This window comes from Lichenostomus cassidix, chromosome 1 (assembly GCF_008360975.1).
Source record: "Lichenostomus cassidix isolate B80296 chromosome 1, HeHo_3.0, whole genome shotgun sequence".
In the NCBI taxonomy this organism is placed as follows: Eukaryota; Metazoa; Chordata; class Aves; order Passeriformes; family Meliphagidae; genus Lichenostomus; species Lichenostomus cassidix.
The window spans coordinates 16,668,476-16,691,670 of NC_139479.1; the positions used below are offsets into that span (position 1 = coordinate 16,668,476).

Below are 23,195 nucleotides of genomic sequence, written 5' to 3' on the forward strand. Positions count from 1 at the left end.
TATTTACCTTTACATAAAGAATGGATACATTTCATTAGTATGTGGGAACATATAATTAGAAAATACAGAATTACACAGCATAATGGTGCTTTCCATCACTGGTTGGTGGAGTTCTTATGAGAAAAATTATTTTTAACAAACATTCTGTACAAGCTGCCATACAAACTTAACTCATGGCTGGTTTCTCAAACAACACCACTTGTATTATATACAGCTCTGGGAATTATTTGCTCACTGGCCTTGTGTCATAGAGTAAAGGGTGATGTCACTGACACATTTACAGTTTTAGAAAACATCAATGGCTAACATGAAAAAGGTTAAATAAAATAACCAGAATACTAAAAAAAATCAACTAAGATAATGAGTGTAGTTAGAAATTATTAACATACGTGTTAAAAAAAATTAAATGTTTCAGTTGTGCTTGCAGGTAACATTTGATCCCTGTGAAATAGCAGGGGAATGTTAGCAAAGAGAGAGTGATGCTAATTAAGCAATTTCTTGCACAGAGCAGAGCCTCTGGTAGGAGGAGGAAGGAACACACAAACCCCACCTGTATAGAAGGTTGTCCCCAATCTGCAATGAAATTCCATCTCCAGGCACAAGGAGAAATGATTCCAACACGTTATGTGCAGACACTGTGAATTAAGGTGTTGATAATTGAAGATTGTAGGTTAAACCATACAGTGCACCACATAAGCATCAAGAATGGATATAAGATTAATCTTTCAGACTGTCTTTTAGTGGGTGGGGATAGATCTGTAAGAAGGTAAATACACTGTAATTTACTTTTCTTGTGGTCAAGTTTTTCTGCATCTGTTTAAAATATATTTTTCCCTTTTTGATAATTATTTCTCTTCACTAGTCCCTTTACTTCATATATGCTTAGGCTTTTAAATATTAATTGTAAAAGTCTTTCTGATGCTTTCTGCTTTAGGAAAATAAAGACTTTATGTAAATAGATAAAAGAATAATCTCAAAATAGTTTAATTTTTTATATTAAAAATATTTAGATATTTTTAGTGTTTATTTTCTCTCATTAAGCTACTCTCATGATATTTGCTGTGCATCGTGACACTCAGTACTATGTTGACTTCCACAGTTTTCCCTAATTACTTGAGCATTGACATAGTCAAATAAAATGTGGATCTTTTTTAAGGGAACAAAACTAAAGGCAGGAAGTAGTTATGCATCTGAATTTATTGTTTTACAAAAATTACACATTTTTCTTGTAAACCTAGCAGGTAGATTAGATTGCTTTCAGATCCTGACGTGGCTCCAACACTGTCATAAGTCTGGAGATGTTACTCGTGCGGGATTCATGGAACTTTAACTGTGCATGACTGGTTGTCTTGTGCAATCTGGTTCTCCAAGCTGGCTGTTTAAGCAGGAGGCTCTGGTGCATTCCCTGTGCACACAGGCACTGGGGGCAGACAGGGGAAATTGAGTGCCTGCTGGAATTTGCTCTTTCCCTGCCCAGGCAGCAGGAGTTCCGATAACCAGGCGCTACCTGGTGCAATGGGTGGCAGATAGAGGAGATAAATTCCACGTTGGCTTGAGAGCTGAGTCACTCTCTACATCTCTTCTTACAAGCAGGAATGTTGTAAGCTAAGTGTTGACCTAAGGATGCAAATGAGGCAAGGCTTGTATGGGAAGTAGTGTCATTTATTAGATCAAACTGATAGAAAAGTAGCCAGGCTCTACATGGACGTCTTTGTGCTCACCTCTTCTGTTTGAGTCTTTCTGACTCCTTTTTTTCCCTAGTTGCCTTACTTTGAATACGTTTGATATTCTAATTCCAACTATATACATTAGAAATACACTGCTGTAATTCAAAGTGTATGTAGCATAAGAATAGACCAGTGTCACTTTCTTTGAGATGAGGATTTCTTTGAGACGAGGATCCCTCTAATTTTATTTCCTTGCCGAATTCTTCAGGTCGTATCTGACATTTCTTCCTAAAAGCTGGATAAAGTTAAGGTGAACCTTATTGAAAATGAGTTGTTTTCTAAAATGGATTGCTATTTTTTTTCTGCTTATTCCTTGCATGTTTATAACCTAAGCATATATAAATATTACCTTTCCAGTTTTTTGGATGATCTAGCTAAACTGCTTCTATTTATCATCTCATGACAATTTTTTTAAAGTATTAATATATTTTTTGGATATTTTGATTTAACAATTTAGTAATTATCCTAGCTGTATGCAAGAGTGTTTAATGGAGTAGTTTGGGCATCTTGCAGAAGTTCTCAGTGAGGGTTTTCTCAGTTTTTTTCTATGGAGGTCTGACTTTTCACTCAAATCTATCAATGGAGTTGCATAATCCATCTCGTTCTGCTCAAAAGAGCGAGGGAGGAATGATATTTCTGCACTGTCATTGCTCTTCTGTTGTGTTCTGCCTGTTCTCACGCCTACACTATGTTGCTCACCTCTTGAGTTTCAAAAATACAGAGATTTCCGAGTGATCACACCTGATCTTGCTGTGGTTTACCTGACTACCACCTTTCATATTCATGAATACTATCAGTATTCATATTTTGCACCATGCTGTTAAGCTGTCTTCCCACTGATGATTTTCTTTTTAATCCAGTACAATAATTCTCCTAGTTCTCTTGTACATTAAGAGCAGATTAAGAGATTACACAAGTTTTCTCAAATGATTTACCCCATAATTTAACTGAAAGTCTTTATTTGTCTTGTTCTGAAGCCAGGAGGGTGATCTTGCTGCTGCACAAATAGTTTGTCCTTCTGGAAAAATGTTCCTGTGACTGCTTCCAAGTGGTCAAACTTTCTCATGGTATTTTAGAGCACTTGGAGAGCTCTTCTGGATTATTGCATTAGGGATAAGAGAATTTCAGTGGAAATCACCTGATCTCCAGTGTCTGATATTGTTCTGAGTTTTGTGGACTTGTACAGTTCTGCATACCATCTAGCAGGCTGATTGTTAAAGAAATCGATGAATCTCCCTTGCAACCAAAAGCTGGATTTCTGTTTTTTTTCTCTTAAAAGGTGCTCTTCCTTCTTGCTTATGGCTTGTTGAGAGCCAGTTTTGTAAATCCTACATAAGAAAGATTTCTCCATAGTTTACTGACTTCGGCTGACTTTACTTTGTAATGGTCTTGTTATTTTTTATGTGTTCTTTTTCTCTGCATCCTACATTTTGTGCTTTACAGCTTTTACTATTCCTCTGGCTTCAGGAGGAATGTTTTCATTATCTCAGATTTTTCTGGGCTGACTGATCATCCCTTTTTCTGGTCCACCTATGTTTGCTAATTTCTCCTCTTTGTTTCTCAGCTGAGCAGAATTAACTGTTTTTCTGTGATTCCTTAATTGAACTTCTCTTGTCATGTAATTTGCATCTTCAGCTGTCTTGTCCTGTGGCAAACTGTATCAAAGTGACTAAAAAGAGGAAATTTTCCTCTTTTGGATTCTTAGGTATTATAGTTGCTACAGATATAGAATATTACTGTGTAAGGAAAGGTAGATGTAATACTTTTGCTAGGAGTTATTGGTAAGAATGTCATAGCTTGGTTTAATTAAGAATTTTAGAAAAATTGGTTCACTTAGAAAATTGCTTGGGGTGTTTTATCTCAGCCTCTGCACATATTTTATATAGCATTTTAGAGCACCTGGGAGGGCCAAGCACTGACAACAGCAAGGTACTAAACCAGCTGTACTGCTATCAACCAAAAGAAGTTACATCTAAAATGCCCAGGGAAATAACTTGCTGTATAATTTCCTTGTGCATATCCACAATCTCTTTGGGATCTCCAAGAGATATCCTGCTCTTTTCCTTTCCTGCTCTTTCCTCTTAGCCTTCAATTTCCTGTGTAAATTGAAGGCTAAGAGAACCTGTGCTAGGAGGGGAATCAAGAAAGAAAGAAATCCTCCTCCTGTGGTGCATATAGGAAAATAGGAATAAATAAAATACATGCAGAAGAAAACCTTTGTTCTCTATAGAAGCCATGTGCCTTCAGAAAGTAAAAAGGGCAGTTAAAGAAAGGGTGTATCTTGCTCAGTTTCAAATATTATGTCTTTGAATCAATGGTGGATAACATAAAAATATTTCTATTTTTTCAAAACAGAGAATGCTGCTTGCAAGAAATATCAATGGACACCACTCTTTATCCCTGTGTAATGGAAAAAACCAGTATGTTATCATGTGTTTCTTATTGTGCAATTTCAATGTATTTTTCTCCTCCTAGAATAGCTTTGATTTCTTAGCTCTGGCTTTGCACATATGTGGGTTTATTTCAAATTCTTTCATGATAATACTTTTTTTTGACGTTTGCCTTTGTTCTGTGTCTGAATGCCAGCAGGGCCTGTTATCAAGATGGGAAAGACAGCAAAGTATTCTTTTTGCAGCACCCCTGAACAATTTCTGCAACTTCTGTTGCAGTCTCTGTAAATGGAACTGCTACTTCAAAGAATAAATATAATGTGGATATATAGGCTTTCAGGTAGTATGGAGAGCATCTGGCTGAAAATTTATTCTCATTTATGTAGGTTTGGAAAGGATTTTCTGATTTGTTTCCTGTATGCAGAGATGTTCAAACTATCTTATCCTTGGTATTGTTATTTAGTATCAAATACTTCATACCAAATAAAACCAGGATGTATTTTTGGTAACTGAGGAACAGCAGGTCCTGAAGGGTTTAAAATAGATGACATATGATACCAAGAATAGCCCAGTGCAACTTAGCCAACCTGAGAAACTATTCAAAGAGCAAACCAAAATGGAGGACAGTTCTATACTCCATTCTTTCACTAACATTTATTTTGCCATTTTTGCTTTGTTTTGCTTCAAGCTTTTAATTAAGATTTCCTTGGCTTTGCTGACCCATTTCTATATTGTTAAAGGCAACAGAAAAGAAGCTGCCAGGATAGCAGAAGAGATCTATGGAATAGTCCCAGGTAAAGTAAAAATATGGACTCTAACATTTAAATGCTTATTTGCCACATTTTTTGTAACTTGAGGATTTAAATCAGTGAGTTGCTATGAAATGAGGGATTTGTTGCTAAACATAGGGGTAAATGTTTTAACCTGAGGTGCCTCCCATTTCTGGGGTCTTTGCAGTGTCAGTATCTGTTGGCATGATTTAGGTGTGCAAAATATGAGACACCAACAATTACCCAGCTAGAATGAAGACAACATTTGCTCAAGGCACTATGGTAAATAAAAATATTGTTGTTGGGTGCAAGGTGTTCTTCAGCAGTGGTTAAAGATAGTTTTACTAAACATCCAGTTTTAATAGCAGAGAACTTTTAGGGAAAAGTTTTAGCAGCACATTGGTTATCTAAAAGGAGATGCTAGGAGGATATAACTAATGACTTTATGAATCCAAGCCAAGAATCCTTGTTTTGTTAAATCAGATGATAAAAATGAATGCAGCTAAAATTGTTCTGAAAAATACATAGCACAAAAATATATTGTATTTTTTATGTTACTTAGTAGGTCATGGTTTTGGTTTTTTTCAAGTGATTTTGGTCCTTCACATCACTGCCATAATAATGAATAGGCATGTGTTTGCATGCCTGTTAATTCCACTAATTAAAATGACACAGTATTTTAAATTTACTGCTAATGAGAGCTTACTTTCCCAGCCAAAGATTCTTACCAGCATTGTGACATCACACATTTCTATGTGACTCATTTGTTGGGCACTTACTTCATGGTGGATTGTGCCATCATGAATGGGAGCAGCACAGGGATGGTGTGGGATGGCCATGCAAAGCAGGGAGATTAAGATCTGACCAAGAGAAATACTGCAGCCAAGCATTTTTTAGAAAACCTTTATGAAGCCTGTTTATATACAGGCATGTCTTGGTTATTAACTTATTTTTTATTCTCTAGGATGTAATTCCAATCATTTATTACTGTCATTTTTTCCCAAGCACCTTTATACAGTTATAGTCCAACGTGGTGAACAGCAGTTTTTCCTTCAAGCAGGGTTTTACTGAGGTGCTTTGAAATTCAGCAGGCCATGACATATTTTTATCTGCAAGTTGCCATTTGCAGAAAGCCATTAGGGTAATCTTACAAAATGTAAGATCATGTGATGTTGTTGCTGGGGCACTATATCACTTTACAGTCAGAGCTCCACAACCTTTTCTCTTTGCAGTGAAGCAGCACAGCAGCAGCAGGGCTGCCTTATTTATCTGTAGGCATTTGAAAGGAGCACTTCAGTCATGTCACTCACAGCTGAGAGGGGAAGAGGTGCCCCATATGGGAACTATATTTGCCACACGTTCCAGGGAGGTAGGTTGTGTGGCTGGGGTGGAAGTGTGCTGCAGTGTGTGTTGTCATGGGGCTGTGTGTGCAAACACATGCATTGGAAATGCCCTGGAAATGCATGTGAGAACACGCCCTGGCACGGGTTATACTCTGCATAAAAGGTTAAATAAGGCCCTGTAGCTCTGTTGTCTGAGTTACTTCTGAATCTTCCTGCTGTGTAAAGGCTCTCTGGGCTTTGTCACTTGCAATGTCTTCTGACTTTCTGAAATGAGCTCACCTGTTTCAGTCACCAGCATGATGAGAGGCGTAGGGTACTTGGGATGTTTTCAGGGAGATGTTTCCCTGTCTCTACTTGGTTCCTGTCTCCATCATTTTGACTGATGCATTCTACTTGGTCATTCAGAGCCTTGTCATAGATTGTGCCAGCTGGTCTTTCCATGCCAGTTTCCTGCCTTAGGAGCCCAGGAAGTGCTCCTTAAATAAATGGAAACAAAAGTAACAACCATAGTTAAAAGTGTAACCCCAATAGCTGAAGTGCATCCTGGTTCTTGGGTAACAAAAGGACACTTTGGCCAAGGCTGAAACCTCTGCTGTGTCCTTGGCCTCAAGTCCCTATGGATGTGTCTGTGCCTCTCACTGATTTCTCCCTGCCTTGAGTAACATCTGAAATGGAGATAAATCACCTTTTCCATTCTCTCTGGTGTGCAGCATAGCTGAAAAAATTAAACAGGACAAAGGTTTCAAATACAGTGCCTATGGGGTTGCTGTACAACAGAGCATGAATGCAAACACTGGTATTGCTTCTATCCTGTGGCACTGGAAAGGCAGCTGGTCTTTGGAGAAATACTTACTACACTGTGTTGCAGAATGGTTATAAATTTTAATATAGGACAAGTAAATTTGCTCTCTACTTGAGTGGCAGGGATTTAACCTGAGCTGACTGTCTATGCCTGTAGGCAGTAGCTAGGCTAAAGAATTATTTTTCTTGGTACATAAATAGATTAAGATAAGAAAAAGGGCAAGCAAGTCTACGTGAAGGAGTCTGAACAGTTCAACATCTCAAAATTATTAAAGAAGAAAAGTAAAGCCTCAGGCAGAATTTGTTTTTCCATGTATTTTCTAAAATCTTTTAGTGAAGAGGATGATTAAACCTGTTACATGGTAGTCTGAGATGGAGGATGTTGTTTATGAAACTGTCAGTTCAGGAAATAAAACTGCCAAGGATGTGCCAGAATTAATTTGATGGACAAGTCATTGCTGCTATGAGGCTCTTAATAAAGTGTCAGAGAAGCTGGGATGCAATTTGTGACAAAAGCTCCCTAGGAGAGGTGGAGGGTCATATGGTTTTGAATAGGAGAATTGCAGGTTTCTGAGGTCTGCATGTGAGACCCAGCAGTACTAAGCTTGTGATCTTTGCTGAAACAGGTTTTTAGCTGTTCTTTTAAAAGTTTTGCCAAGAAGCTTTTGTTTAGGTCCTTTAGTGAGCAGCCAACTTTCTCAGGATTGCTGAGCCCTCAGCTGCTCTGCTGAATCAATTCATCAAACAGTTTCACTGCTGAACCCGTATAGATTTCAGTCCTGACCTGCATTTACATGTGGCTGTGTTTCCCCTGCCCACCCAAGATCTGCTTTTGCTGCATACCTGAATTAGCTTCCCTGCATTTGCTGTTTCAGGCAGCTGGGCAGACCGATCTCCTCTTCATGATGCTGCCTTTCAGGGACGCCTTCTCTCTCTGAAAACCTTGATTGCACAGGTAAAACCCCACAGGTAAAGAAAGGGCTGGAAAGCAGGGTGGTTTCACATGGCTTGAGAAACCATGGGCAGGTGATCTGCTAATAGGCTGCAACAGGGCATAAGAAATATGGCTGCATGAATTATGTATCAGCACAAACACCTCTGGGCATGTATTAGTGTGCTTAGTTAAGAAGCTGAGGACAATCTTGGAACAAAGACCATCACAGTCTGTAGCTTGCTATATAGTAAACAGTGATCTTTGTGCTCTTTCTCAGGGATGAACTATGCAACTAGACTTGAGAGCAGGGACAATAAATATATATGTGTAGGCTATAAAAAGTCAAACCAGTAACAAGCTGTAAAAGTGCATCTTGCTTTTATAAAGACAGAGCTGTTAGCCTGAAACCTTCTGCTCCAAAAGAAATCAAGAGTTCAGGCGAAGGAAAGGAAGGAGGAGAGAATACTAGAGAAAGGACAAGAAGCTGGTTGTGAAAAGGGATAGATTATGGTTCTTTTTGCCAACCATATTTCTTACCACCTTTGCTTAAACTCAGTATCCTCATCTGGCATGGATAGGCAACTGTCCCCCTCTCCCTCTTGCCCCCAAGGCAACTGCAGGGAAATTAATTTCCTGAGTGTAAAGCTGGCAACTTGGCTATCAGACTTTTTATAGTCAAGGTAACTAATTTTTACCAGAGAGACCACATCTTGAATGAACAACATCCTCAAGGTGTGGAGCTGCCAGTATGAAAGCCTCCACTCCAGACATCTATTGAGGCATAGCTGCAGCTAAAAAAAGTTGCTGTTCCCAGACAGTATTCACCCTCCCCTTTCCTGATCCCTCTTTGCTTCACCTGCTGATATAAAATGATTTTTATGGAAATGTAAGTGATGGAGGTTAGAGATAAAAAGAAAGAGGGTTTACTCATTCAGGGATTTGGTGGTTTTCTGACCTCTCTATCTCCATTTATATTGATCTTACACCACTTGCTTCATGGAGCACCTGGTGGTGTGGTTATTCAGCAGATGCCCTGGTTATGCACTGGTCGTGGTTATATACTGGAGAAGCACCCCGTGGTGTGGTTATATAATTTAGTGAATCCACCCTTTCTCCTTCTCTTGAAGTAATTTAATTTTTGGAGTAAAGGATGAAGGTCCTTGCTAATGAAAAGAGATCAAGGCAGCAACATCTGTAGAGCCTGAACTGGAGCTGATTTACCACAGGTTGATAAATGTAGGGTTGAAGTTGTTCATAGAGCAGCATAATCATCGCTCATTGCTTCCAATACAGTTACACTACTAGCCTGAAATTAAATATGGGATTGTACTAGTGTATGTGTGGGACACTCAGAAGTCTCTGCTGCAGGACCACAGCTTTCAAGAAAGCCAGGGAGGCTCTGGCTCCACTGGGAATGCCTGGACAGTGGAGGCAGTATAATATTGGAGATTTAAAATAGCTCAAAAACTCACCAATGCCTGTTTCAATGCCTGAGAAAAGTGTTTGATTTTTCATGTACGTTTCAAACAAGGTTTAGCCTGAGTGACGTTTGGCAAACAGCCACTGTAAGATCTACAACTTATTCTCCATTTTGTAATGGAAGGATTTGCTGTGTAAATGTAAATATATATGTATGTTTATATACATATGAATAATGACTGAGAATAGGTCTCCTTATTAGGAATCTCTAGAAGACATTCATCTTGAAGGAATATGCTGATCATTAAGGATGAAACAACCATACAATTAGAAAATTGAATCATCTCTATCTTTTCAATGTTTCATCTATTCCCTTGGCATTGTTGTAATGCATGAGAAATTTTAACAACTTTTACATTAATAATATTTTCATGACTGAAAAAAGATTATTTTTCCATAATATGATGCTTAGCCTGAAGTGATTACAATGGTTGGTTTTAATACTCACAGCGGCAGGACAGCTGCCTTTTTTGCTGAGTGGAGTTGCTCCCAGGTACTCCTTTCTGCCCTTTGCATTGGGTTCTGTGTTCCAAAAAGTGCATTGCTGCCATCTCGTGAGCTGCCCTGTCTATAGCACGCCAGGCAGGCACCAACTGTGCTTCAAAATACAGCACCAAGTGGGAAATATAGCTGCTTTCAGGCTTGCTCTCACACATGGCTGTAAAACCTTAATTACCAGGAGATTTAGTTGTATTCTGGGAAAAGCACGTGGCAACTGTTTTCCCCTTTGTGAATATGTCTGGCTTGTCTTTGTGCAGGAATAGATATGGCAACTGTTATTTAGGGAAATATCTGTAATAAGACATTTGTAAATCACTGTTCTTTCTTCCAATGTAAAACACTTCCTGGATGGTCAAATACGAGGAACTGATGTGGGTGGGATTTGTTTTATCTGTCTTGTAGGTTTACGAGGTACTTACTACCTCTGAGTGGAACACACTTGGGTACACCATGTAGTCAATGAAAGAACTTTAGGACACAACCCATGTGCCCTACTAGAAACAGCTACTTTAGCATGGGCTGAACCATATCCTAGGGAAGCCAGTTTCTCCCCAGCAAAGGAGCTGCCAGCTCCAGCTGAGCTGTGCTAGAGGCATCCTCATCCAGGGAGGTGAATCCCTCCAGCTGTAGCTCCCAGTGTAGGATGAATAGGGAAGGGAATGCCATCCTTACAAGTTAAAGAAATGGGATGTCTTTTCTGCAATTGCCAGTGCATAATAAGGAACCAGAAACAGAAGGCAGAGCTTGTGCTGCTCCCTCTTTAACCCCATCACCAGCTGTGGTTTGTGGGGACAAGAACTGAATCAGTGAACAGCACTAATCCAGCCTGAGCACTTTCCCTGGACATGTGCATGGTGACACAGCTCTCCCTGCCATGGTCCCACTGCCCTGTGCACCCAAACCAGTCCTGGCAGAGCTGTGTTTCAGGCAGGGCTCTCCCCTCACACCCCTGGTCCCACCTTGCAGGGGTTCAACGTGAACCTGGTGACGACAGACCGTGTGTCAGCTCTCCACGAGGCCTGCCTGGGTGGCCACGTCGCCTGTGCCAAGGTGCTGCTGGAAAACGGTGCCCATGTAAGTCCTGGGGATGCCAGTGGGGACATGGGCACCTGGAGACTGGATGCTCCCTGCATCAGTGGGGCTGTTGTACTGTCCATGTGGCAGGGCCAAGATGCAGATGGACATCTCAGACAGAAATGTGGAAAAATGTGACAGTGTTCTGTTTCCCTGGGTGATAGATTTGTCTCCCCCTTGCATCACCCCGTTATTCTCTTTTGTTTTCCCTCTGTGTGTGAAACATAGTCACGATTGATGGACAAGGAATGAGAGATGCTAAATGAAATAACCTTGAAGAAAGTAACTTGCGCCTTTACCCTCCCCCTCCCCCCTCAGCAATGATCACTGGAATTACATCTGGTTTTCTATGGGATGGTTTGGGAGTCTCATGTAAGTAAAAATGATGTGCTTGAAGCAATGAAACATTTTATCTGCTAATAAAATAACAATTCCCACATCTGGACCTAAAGCAGAATACACTTTCACAATGGAGATTAAGGAATGGATGAAATATATAAGAATTTTTTTTTATGTCAGCTGGGTTTTCAAGTACAATTTACATGGCAAGAAACCAAGCAGCACCAAAACAGTCAACAGACCTCCAGTGCCTCCAGCAGCTCCACCCACACCTGCCTGATGAGACTGGGAGGAGGTGAGGCAGTGGAAATGGTACAAATTGGCACGTGCTTGCATAATCCATTGCTCTTCTCCAGTGTGGCACAGAGTTAGACATGCAGATTTGCTGCATAAATTGCCCCTGAGGGCTTGCTACACAGTTAAACATAGCATAACCAGGGATATGGTGTGATCCTTAGGGTGTCCTGTGCAGGGCCAAGGGTTGGACTCCATGATCCTGATGGATCCCTTCTAAATCAGCATTATTCTGTGATTCTATGATTCTGTGATCTACCGCTCTGCTGTCCCAGTGGAGAATGGCAATATGGCAATAGTGGTTCTTGCCAGGTCTTTGCATCAGAAGTCAGGGAAGAAAATTTTCTGTCTTGCACAGACACACATGCATATCAACTCCTTCAAGCTCCTTTTCTATTTGGGATTATGTTTCCGTGAACCAAACGATTGTGAAGATATCCAACTTCTTCACATTCAAAAAAAAAGAAAGAATAAAAAATTGCATTTTTAGCAGCTCCAGGAGAAGGTTTCATATCACGCAGTGTCTCTGCCGTATGGCACTAGATACCTGGGAATGAGGGCAGACATCAAAGGAGAATGTTATATATGTTATATCACAATACATCACTCAGAGAGGTGTCAATAAAATAACTTCTGAAATTGCACAAGACAAGAGTCTTACCCTGGTGCACTGGTGGTGTGCACAGGAGGAATGTTGCAAGGGCGTCAAACTGGTTTATCCCGAGTGTGTGTTGCCATTCCAGGTCAATGCAGTCACCATCGATGGGATCACTCCCCTGTTCAATGCCTGCTGCAGTGGCAGTGCAGCCTGTGTCAGCATGCTGCTGGAATTCGGAGCCAAGGCACAGCCAGGGAACCACCTGCCCTCGCCCATCCACGAAGCCATCAAGAGAGGTAATGTTCAGGGTGTGACCCAAGCCAGCAATAACTTTGTGACAAATACCTCTTTCATGGTTGACAAAGCAATTTAAAAAATATGTATTATTTCCATGTCACAGCTCTTGTGCCTCACGGTTGTATCTGGGTGTGTTCTGCCCTGCAGCAGTTCAGGGACAGCTCTTCCCTCCACAGGTCACAGGGAGTGCATGGAGACCCTTGTGGCCCACGAGGTTGACATTGACCAAGAAGACCCCCAGCATGGGACCCCTCTCTACATGGCTTGCACGTACCAGAGGACAGACTGTGTCAAGAAGCTTTTGGAGCTAGGTGCACCTGGGAGAGGGACTGGGAGAGAGCTATGGTGGTGTGAGCTGGGAGAGAGCTATGGTGGTGTGAGTGAGTGCTGCTGGTCTCTCTGGGCTGCCTCTCCACTGCAAACATCATCAGTTGTTACCACAAGAGTTGTTTGGGCAGCCTGAGTCTGTAAGACTCATTTGAGGCCATTAAAAATTTCCCCTGTGTTGATGAAGAATTTATGATTTCCTCAGTAAAAAGCCCTCTAATTACAGATCCTCCCTGAGGCTATCTAAATATGAAAACAGAATTCTTTTAGGTTTGTAGCCTGATAACAGGAAGCACAAACAATGCTGGCTAATATTACTGACCAGAATCAACTCTTGCTTAACACAGTAGTATATCAGAACCATTAAATTCACCTGCAACTCAGTGGATGATGAGGGCAGCAGTAAAGCTGCTTGGAAGAATAATCACTGCAGGTCCAGGCAGAGGCTATGAACTAGCATAAATTTTGTCTGTCAGTGTACATTAGCTGACTTACTGCTGCTTGAAGTGTGACCCTGCTGTGCCCAGCCAGCCTGGGGCAAGCAGTTTGCTTGCTGTGCTTCCGGAGTTATTACAATGAGATATCTAAAAAGTTTGGGGTTTTTTTTCCTATGGCACTTAAATTAACATAATCCATGTTAGATTTTATGGCATTAACAAGTTTAAAGAGCATATGGTAGGCTTTGAACATGTATTGGGTTGAAGGTTGAGCTGCTCAATTCTGAGCACCCCAGACAGGGTTTGGTGGCTCAGAGGACTCTGACAGAGCAGGTATTTGACCTGTTGAGCTTTGCACAGCTGCTGTTGAGACATGGGGGGAGTCCTCTGTGTCATCCATCCCCCTTATCTATTGAGGCTACTGGTGGAAACCAGCCTGTGTGATGCAGGTTTGCACAGTTCCTGCTGCCTCCCAGGTCTAACCATGAGCTCTTGTTCACTCAAGGAGCCAATGTGAACATGGGGAAGCTACTAGAAACCCCCCTGCATGCAGCAGCGAGGAAATCCAGTGTGGAGATCGTTATCTTGCTCACAGACTATGGTGCCAACCCAAAATGCAGGAATGCTGACCTCAAATGTGCCCTGGATCTTGCCACCAACAGCAAAGTGGAGCAGTCACTTCTGCTTCGTGAAGGTAATGGTTTCCTTTCTGCTTCTCATTTTTTAGGTAAAACAGTTTTTATATCCTTTACCTAAGTAGATTTTCTTAGCTGCTTTAATAAGTAATGCTCTATATAAGTTCTCTTACTTTCTCTGCTGCTTTCAAACCTGCAACACATGTTACAGAAATCTGTTTCATTGTTAGATCTGCCACCTGGTGCTATGGTTTTAGTGGTTAAATCAGTCAATTATTCTGTGCTTTCTTTTCCTGTCTACTAAAGGAAAATCATACATATTTACCAAGTGGAACTCCTAGGGTTAAAAACTGCCATGGAAATTTATTGATAGATAATATTTTAGTACCACCATCTAGTGTTCAGCCTCACACCATGGCTCAATGAGTGAGTGTGTCCTCAGTTGCCAGGAGAAAGCAGAGATCTTTGCCAGGTGACTCTTCAGCTTCACAGCTCTTCCATATGGTTCATGGGGCTGCAATTCCAGCACAGACCAGCATTTTGCAGTTTACCTTCAGGCCTCCTGCAATTAATTATCTTTCAATTTTACTGGAAGAAACCTCTGAACAGAAATAAATCAAGATCCTCTTGTGCCATTTTCACCTGCACCACGTTTGGCCAGAACTTGATGCATCCAGTAGCAACATCCCTGTGCCATGGGCTTGCTGAATTAGTTCCCCAGTTCTCTAATCTCCATGTTTCCCAGCTCACTGGTATCCTGTTAGCTGGTCTGTGCTCTCCTGAGGCACTGCTGCTGCAGAGGGTGAATGGTGCTCTCCCCATGCAAGGCAGCCTCCCACCCTCCTGAGCCTGCTCACAGCCCACCAAGGACCACAGCACGATGTGCACTTCCCAACAGCTCTTTGAGAGTAAATTAATAACCATCAGTGTTGCACAAAGCCTTTGTGCTGACCCTCTGGACACAGGTGGGCTTTATGGAGAAAATTAGCTTTATATCCTTCTGTCCTAATCCCTCTTCTCCATGAATGATTCTCTCATGCAGATATTTAATTTGTCAGGTCTAAAACCTTCTGTGAGGACTTTTGTTTGAATGCTTCTCACCTCTTGTGACTTCTGTGCTCCTATTTGAGTTCTCAGGACTCAGCAGTGGCAGGCTGCATGAGCAGAAGCAGTGCTGGAAATTGTCCTGCTACCATTGCCCTGTGTCAATCAGAGTTTCAGTAGATAAAGAAATATCCAATAATTTTCCCCTCCTAAGCTTTCCTTTTGATTTGAATTCTCAACTTGTCATATACTTCTCCGTTACAGTCAGAGGGACTATAGGGCCATTTCAGTTCCTGCTGGTTCTTTTTTTTTCCAAGCATGAAGTTCTCACCTTCAGCCCCACTTTCAGAAACTTTGCTATGTTTAACATGCAAGTACCCTTTTCTCCTACTTCTGTTTTCTGAGGTCCTTCTGTTTGAAAGAAGCAGCCCAGGCTGAAGAATTTTTCTACTCTCAACTGCACCACTCTGGTTACTTAGATGGGTCCCTTTAATTGCTCCTCTCACTAGCTATTAAGTGATGTGAAATGTAAAATGTGTCTATTTTCCTAAGTGCTTTAGGAGATGGTAGTTTCTTTCTTCACTTCCAGTGACAGTAGTACAAATGTTCCAATGTTCTTTTTTATATAGCTCATATATTTTCTATTAATTTCTTCTCAGAGGGGATATTATCAGCTGGTTTAATCTCTTAAATTTTCCTGTAAAATATGAGGACAGGCCTTTAAACCCATATCTCTACCCATTACTTGCCAAATTCTGCTATGATTGCTACTGTTTGGACAGAAACTGGATTGGAAGGGCAAGACAAGGTTCAAAAACTGAGCACCTCCGGGCAGGCGTAAAGGTTTCACCTGGAGCAGCTGTGGCAAGAGGAAAGCAAAAGGAGGCAGGACACGTTCACCAGCCAGGTGTATTTGCACATGCAAGCTCACAGTTGCAGAAGCAATGGAGCCTCTTACCCAGTGGGTTTGTGCCTGGTGTGCTCCTCACCTAACCCATGGTGGGGTGTGGTGGGACAGCTCCAGGTCACCCCGCAGGGAAAACACTGGGGCAGCACCACTGTGGGCAGTGCTGTGCCAGCCACTGCCCAGGATGAGTGCTCTGACAGCTTTCCTACCACTTGCCCCCTGATGTTTAATGAGAGTTTTCACATGCAGCAAAGGAAGGGCAAAAAGGCTTCTCATCTTGGAGTTTTTTGGTTGGTTTTTTTCCCCTCAATGTGATTTTGCACAAAACTTTTGGAGACTTTCTATCTTTGAGACCTTTCTTCAAAAGTTTTCTCTTCAGTCAGACTTAGCTAAAATTAGATGACACAGTAAGAAGATATTTTGAGGAGCACTGGTGGATTGACTCACAAACATAAATATTCTGAGACTATGGTCATGTAAAAAGGCTAAGTTGCAGTTACTATTTGTGCAGGTACCTGCTGAGACACCAGTGGGTGGGAGAAGCACATTTTGTATATACGAACAACTAAGTGTACTTATCTTTTATCTTTATCCTCACAAAACTGCTGGGAGTTGCCTCATATACTGAGCAAGGGCTATGAATCCTGGAGCTCTCTCCCCAGTGCAGACACTATGGTGTTTTAAGTGTTTGCTCAAGAAAAGATGCCAAAAAGCCTAGCTGTTTCATGCTCACAGTTTTCAAAATGCTGAGCCCACTTTGACAACACAAATTAAATACGAACAATAATATATCTAACTCTCCCTGACTTCACCAAGTCATTATGTAGTGCTTGACCTGAGCTGCAAATCCTGCTGGTGTTTGTTGCTTTCACTCATAGCAGTGGTGGGGTTGAGGATGCTCACTCTTGCCTTTGGTCTTTCCCCCCAGGTCCTGCCAGCCTCGCCCAGCTGTGCCGGTTGTGTATCAGAAAGCACCTGGGGCGGTCCTGCCTCTATGCAGTGCACAAGCTGCACCTGCCTGAGCCACTGGAGAACTTCCTCCTTTATCGATAAGTCTGGGACTGTCTTTAGACTGGAAAAGAAAGAGGAACAAATGGTTGTTTACTCCAAGATTATTATAGCAAAGAAAAAAATCAAAGGCATCGTTTACTGTCTTCTGTGGCTACAAAACATTAGCTGCTATGTGACAATGTAAATTGAAAACACCTTTTCACAGGCAGTGAATGGTATTATGGACACAGTTCCCTCACAATCTATTGCCACATCAACTTACACCAGCCTGAGAAGTTCCAGTACATGAACAGCTCACTTGACACGTTTGTAGATGCATATGCACATGTCCACTCACCCACATACACACAGAGATTTCCCCTGCATTTAGGGCTATATTTATCTGTGCAGCTTCTGTGCAGCTTCTTCCCTTTGTCTACCCAATCTCAGTGTCAAAATCAAGGCAGTGGATATTATCCTTCCATTAGTATATGAAAATGAAAACTTTCAGTGATGAATATCAGAGGTGTATAACATACTGCTCATCTTTTGTTGGCTTTGATTTTGCATCCTTTCATCTCCTTCCTATTGTCTGCTGGAGTCCTATCAATTTCCAGCAGGCTCTGGCTGTCCAGCCACTGTACATCCTGAGCCCTGAGCACTTCTATCCCCAATGCTAACACACCTTGTCCTTGGCAGTACAAGTGATATTATGAAAGCAAGTGCAGGGGTTTGGAGTAAACCCACCAAAATGTGTGAAAGTCTTAAAAAAACCTTTCATCTCTTCTAAAAAAAATCTCTTCAAAGCTATATCACCTGAGATCTGGCTGTGTTCATTACATGAACAATTTTTCTTAGCTTAGTTCCAGGACAGAACTGCAAATAGTTTCATAGGCATAGTAGGTGATATTTCAGTGTCCATCCTTTGCAAGGTTTAAAGAAAAGGAAAGGAAGGACTGCTGCTTTTTTTGGCTTTGCATGCTTTGAAATTTCTCAAGGTAAGTCCTTGGGCTGTGGAGCTGGAGAGAAGCAGGGCCACTAAAGATGATTGTGCATCACCTAAATGGTCTCCTTGTTGGATTTTCCTCACCAGAAGTTTGCAGGCTTGTCTGCTTCTTCACCCCCTATTCTAGGGGTTTTAATTGCCTCCCTAGGAAAAAGGATTTTTAGAGTGTTATAACTTTGTCCATTGTGAGATTAGTTTAAATAATGTGAGGATTAGTAGCTTGGAAACAGCAGGGCTGAAAGCATGCACCTCTTTGAGTTGAGAAATATGGGATCCAGTGACAGTTGCAGTGCCTGTTTGACTTCATAAAGGTTTGTTTATTTTTCATGGGAGGTTGTTCTGGGGGATGAAACATTTCTTCAGAGCCAAGTTTTGGTAAACTTCTGCAATGAGACAGGCAATGGTGTTTCAATAGTTGTAGTAAAATGGGAAGCAGAATTAAAAGGAGTCTGTCTCCATTTTTCTCAACTTCACAGGTCCAAGAGTCTGCTCAGACATTTTCAGGCTGTGAATTGTAGTGGTTTCTTTATGAGTTAGGTACCAAATATCACTGCCCATACATCCTCAGTCAGAGGGAATTGGCCTGCTGGAGCCTGGATAGGGGACTGGCTTCCAGCAGCATTTAAGCTTCTATCCCTGCTCCAGCAGAGAGTTAATCCCTTAATGTCACTGGGACAGTTTCTCTGAGACAAAGGTCCAACATTTCCTGTACTTCCTTATGATTAATTCAGCACAAGTAAGATAAATTGAGCTCTCAGAAGCTCATGAGACTGGACCTTCAACATTACAGTCAAAAATGGATGCAGTTTTCAGTCTGTGTTTGTACATACTGCATGTTATCTGATGGCAAGAGCTATTGCCCATAAAGTCGTCAGTGACATCAATGACCTTGTATAGCACAATGCATCATGAATCTCAGAAATTTGAACACTAAATTCTCAAGAGTCTTTGAAAATCAAATACTATCAAGGAAGAAATGTCTATATTAATCTGATGTCGGCAGATCCCTCTCAGTTCTATCCTTACTGCAAACTCACCTGCTCTGCTTATGAAGTGGCAGTGAGAATACCATCTGCCATCTAAATAGACAGAGCTTCAACTGAGTGAGCTGTCAGACTCGAACTGCAATCAAGGCACTAAGGCAATTTTATGGGATCTATTTCAGAATGCTGAATTGATTTCCTGCTGCAATCATCAATGAAAGCAGTAGTTCACTTACATAGGATTTTAGATTGAAAAAATATATCTCCATTAAGAAAATGCAAAGTCTATTCAGCCTCTCAGAAAGGTTTATCTTAAGAAGCAGGAGAAGCTGCCCTATATTTATTCCTGATAATAGCTTCCCATCACAAAAATCACCTTACCTTTCCTTCTTCCTGGAGACATTATTCTCCCTGAAATTTTGTGTATCAGAGTCTGACAGGAACATAGCCTTAATAAATCAGAAGAGAAGCCCAGAAGTTCTGAGATTAAGAAATTTCGTCAAAAACTTTACCCAGACCTTCTTGCTCTTATCTCAAAATATTAAGTTATCCCTTTAATTCTCATTGACCATGCTTTGTGTTGTAACAATGCATGGAAATACTGAGGAAATAGCTGGAGGAGGTGTTTAACTTTTTTTGCAAACATGCCATCTCGTGTTAGGATAGGGAAAGACTGGATAGGGAAAATTTTCTATGAGACTATTGAATCTTGTTGATGAGTTTTCAGAATAAGTTTGGAAAACATCTGTCAGGTGTTTTTTCTGCAGGTAGAAGGGCTAGCTAATCTCACAAGGTTTCTTTTCTTCAAAATGAGTGGTGTCTTCTCTGTCATTCCATGATCATTGACTGAAACTAGTTTTTTGGGTAAAGTATGATTTTTCTGGGGACACAGACATTTTTATGTGCTGCAATGTCCAAAGCTATACAGCATCTGTATGACTTTACCCCTGACAGCTGCCAGTGCTGTCTGCTGCAGTGGAAAGTGCTGTGTATTTCAGGAGTGGCTACACAATATGCTGCCTACTGGGAAATTTTTTCCACTCAGCAGCAGAGGAAGTTTTTCTGCACAGACACTCACTGATTCTGAGTACAGACTTGCAGTGTAAAGCACAAGCTTGGGCTATGCATGCTCCCTAGCCATAAAGTTGCTGCAGGAGTGGCTTAAATAGGTTCTTATTTCCAATATAAACCCAAAAGACTTCCTGTATTGTTCTCAGTTTCTCAGTTTTCTTAGCCATCTGCTACAAGAGATCCAGCATGGATGCAGAAATGCCAGTGATGAGGAGTTCACAGATCTCCACCTAATCAGATGTTGACTTCAAGTCATCATTTATTACTCGATGCAGTCTATGATTGCTCACAATCCAAAACAAAACCAAATCAGATGGGCTTTGTATCAGCTCTATTTTTATCTTTGAAATAATCTGCCTTCATGTCAACATTCTTTCTTCCACTGCATTCCTACATCTCCAAAGATCTTTGCAGTCCTTTTTTGAATTCCCATTGTATCCTGTCCCCACTTTTCTCCAGCTAAGCTATTGTTTGTAAGGGTGTCTCTCCTGATGAACTTTCTCTTGCTCCCCTCTTATTGAACTCTCAAACTCCAGCCCAAAACCTGGTTCCACAGGTTTCCCTGTAGCTTGAGAGTAGTTTTTCCCAGAGTTTTCTCTGCAACCATTCTGGCCAATGGGCCACGTCCTCGGGGACATACAACAGTGAATATTAGTAGGCCAACACATTTTGGGAGGGTTTAATAAACAATATTTGTTAAGAGAGGTAGAAAAAGAAGTTTTATTCTGATCGGGTTCCAAAAAGATCTCTGTTTTTATCTCCTGACCAGCCTGTTAGGTTCCAGGTGACCTCTGTCTCCTACAGCGCAACTCTGCTATTGGCATTTAACAATCCTCCTTCCTCTCCAGGACTTAACTGATTCAGTCCCTGAATTTCTGTCTGTCCAGCTAAATCTGTCATTCAGAGAGTGAAATTAAAAAGTGTAGGGAAATGCTAGACTGCTGTAACGTTGTTATACAACAACTGGGATCTGAACTTCCCCTCATCTGCCTTTAGGTGCCAACATCTCCCCTTCCCAGGCAGATGCAGGCTGTGAGGGGAGGCTGTCTGTCCATCCACCTGGGTGCTCTTTCTTCTTGTGTTGGGACTTGCCTGTGCCACTTGGGGCAGCAGGACAGGAGGATCATCTCCTCCTGACTGCCTTCCCCCAGGGAACTTGAGCCTGGCCAGCATCCTCCTCAAGGCACTTAGATTTCTTCTCTCTACATGTAGTAGAAATAAATGTTGTGCTGCCCCTGTGCAAACCCCTGCAAATGGGGTCAGTGTCTCTTCTGTGCCACTCTCTGCCCTCCACTTGCTGTCTGCTCTGCAGGACAGGAGGCACAGGGGCTGCCCAGCACCTTTCTGTCCCAAACTTGACCTTCTCCTGCAGCACAATTCTGCTATTGGCAGTTAACATCCCTCCAGTCTTTATTGGATTGAAAATACTGGTGGTGTTTCCCAGCAGGGCATTAGGGCAAGTCTGATAAGAATGAAAATTAAATACATTCACTGACTCTTAGTTGAAAAATCTGTCTGACCAGTATTCTAGGAGGATGGTTCCTGATGCCTTTGTGTAATTATTTTTTCAGAAATCAGCATTTCCCACATGCCAATTGCTCCTCACTTTGTTTTTTACTAACACTCTGCGTGAGATGTATAATATATTGTTGTCAAATACAGATTATTCCACACAGACCTTCTATCTAATTTGAGTTTTATTTCTTGAAAATTCCTTTATTCTTAAATTTTATACTATTTGTAGAAACTCATGACGCACATTGCAAACAAATGGAAAACTTTGTCAGGTTTAGAATTGAAAAATCTTCAGTAAAGAGTATCAGGAACTGCAGAATAAAACATAATCTGCATATTCAGTTGAGAACAAAATTTGAAAGGGGGGAGGGAGATGAATCAGCAGAGCATTTGAAGTGCAGCACAAAGGAATTCCCCTCCTCTCCAGACAGTGTCAGCTTCATCCAGCACCCAACCTCAATGTCTCTATGCAAACATGTGTGACATTGGGAATAAACAAGATGAGTTACAGATGTGTGCAGACCTGCAGGGTCTGATCTCACTGTCATCATGGAGATGTGGTGGGATGGCTCCTGTGACTGGGATGTTGGAATGGAAGGATAGAGGCTCTTTAGGAAGGGCAGGCAGAGGAGACATGGAGGAGGTGCCTCCCTCTGTCAGTGACCAGCTGGAGTGCATGGATCTCTGCCTGGGTGTGGATGAGAAGCTGACTGAGATCTTTTGGGCTGGGATTAAAGGGAGGGTAGGAACATTAGAGTGGGGGTCTGTCACAGGCCACCTGACCAGGAAGACCAAATGGATGAGGCCCTGAGAGACAGACAGACAGACAGACAGACAGGGGCAGCCTTACATTCACAAGCCCTCGTCCTCATGGGGAATTTCTACTACTCCAGTATCTGATGGATGGACAAGACAGCAGGGCATAGGCAAACCAGGAAGTTCCTGGAATGCATTGATAATAAATTCCTTCTCCTAGTGACAGAGGTACCAATGAGGAGAGGTGCTGTGCTGTGCTGGACTTTGTTCTCACCAAGAAGGACATGCTGCTGGGGAATGTGAAGCTCATGGGAAGCCTTGGCTGCAGTGACCATGGAATGGTGGAGCTCCTTAGAGCACCTGGAAATGTCCAAGGCCAGTCTGGATGGAGCTTTGAACAACCTGGTCTAGTGGAAAATGCCCCTGCCTATGACAGGAAGTTTGGAACTAGACAACCTTTAATGTCTTTTACAACCCAAATCATTCTATGATTCTGTGAATTTTGCAGCATCCTGACGTATTTTTAGCTGTATGTTACCAGGGACTTGCTAGCAGTATACTTTTGTGTGAACAGTTCATTTTTTGCTAGGTCTGCCTGCCGGCTACAGAGGTTAACATGCCTTAACAGTGTAGAAATGGGAAGGGAGAGAGATGCAGAGATATCCAGAGAAAACTTGTTCTAAATTTTATTTTTTTGTCCTAGGGATGTTTGTGAGTGAAATGTGGGGGTTTTTGTCTTAGGAAGAGAATAATTAAAGACTCCACAGGCTATATGACTTGCTCATTTTATGTTGCCCATATAATGCTACAGCAGCTTCACAAACATGATTTCAAATTATCTTTTTTTTTTTTTTTTTTGGGCAGGGACAGGGGGCAGTTATTTTTCTCTGCACTTTTCTTGCACTAGATGCTGACTAAATACCTATTTTACTCTGGTCACAAAGAACAAATTGTTATAGGCAGTGATAGTAACCCTG

General features: G+C 41.6%; 1 protein-coding gene across 5 annotated transcripts; it reads left to right on the forward strand.

Moving 5' to 3' along the window:
- Positions 1-114: 114 nt before the first annotated feature.
- Positions 115-21,624, forward strand: ASB11 (ankyrin repeat and SOCS box containing 11). 5 transcript variants are annotated; one of them, XM_085051639.1, is made up of 9 exons: positions 115-637; positions 4,083-4,147; positions 4,858-4,911; positions 7,907-7,986; positions 10,912-11,019; positions 12,396-12,546; positions 12,724-12,858; positions 13,817-14,005; positions 16,826-21,624. In XM_085051639.1, exons 1-9 carry the CDS (start codon positions 480-482, stop codon positions 16,948-16,950), a joined length of 1,065 nt encoding a protein of 354 aa, XP_084907765.1. In that variant the 5' UTR covers positions 115-479; the 3' UTR covers positions 16,951-21,624. The 5 variants fall into 5 exon arrangements, with proteins under 5 accessions (XP_084907765.1, XP_084907793.1, XP_084907774.1 ...); XM_085051667.1 differs by lacking the exon at positions 16,826-21,624 and having other exon boundaries at positions 12,695-12,858; positions 13,817-13,955; XM_085051648.1 differs by lacking the exons at positions 115-637; positions 4,083-4,147 and having other exon boundaries at positions 4,696-4,911.
- The last annotated feature ends 1,571 nt before the right edge of the window (positions 21,625-23,195 follow it).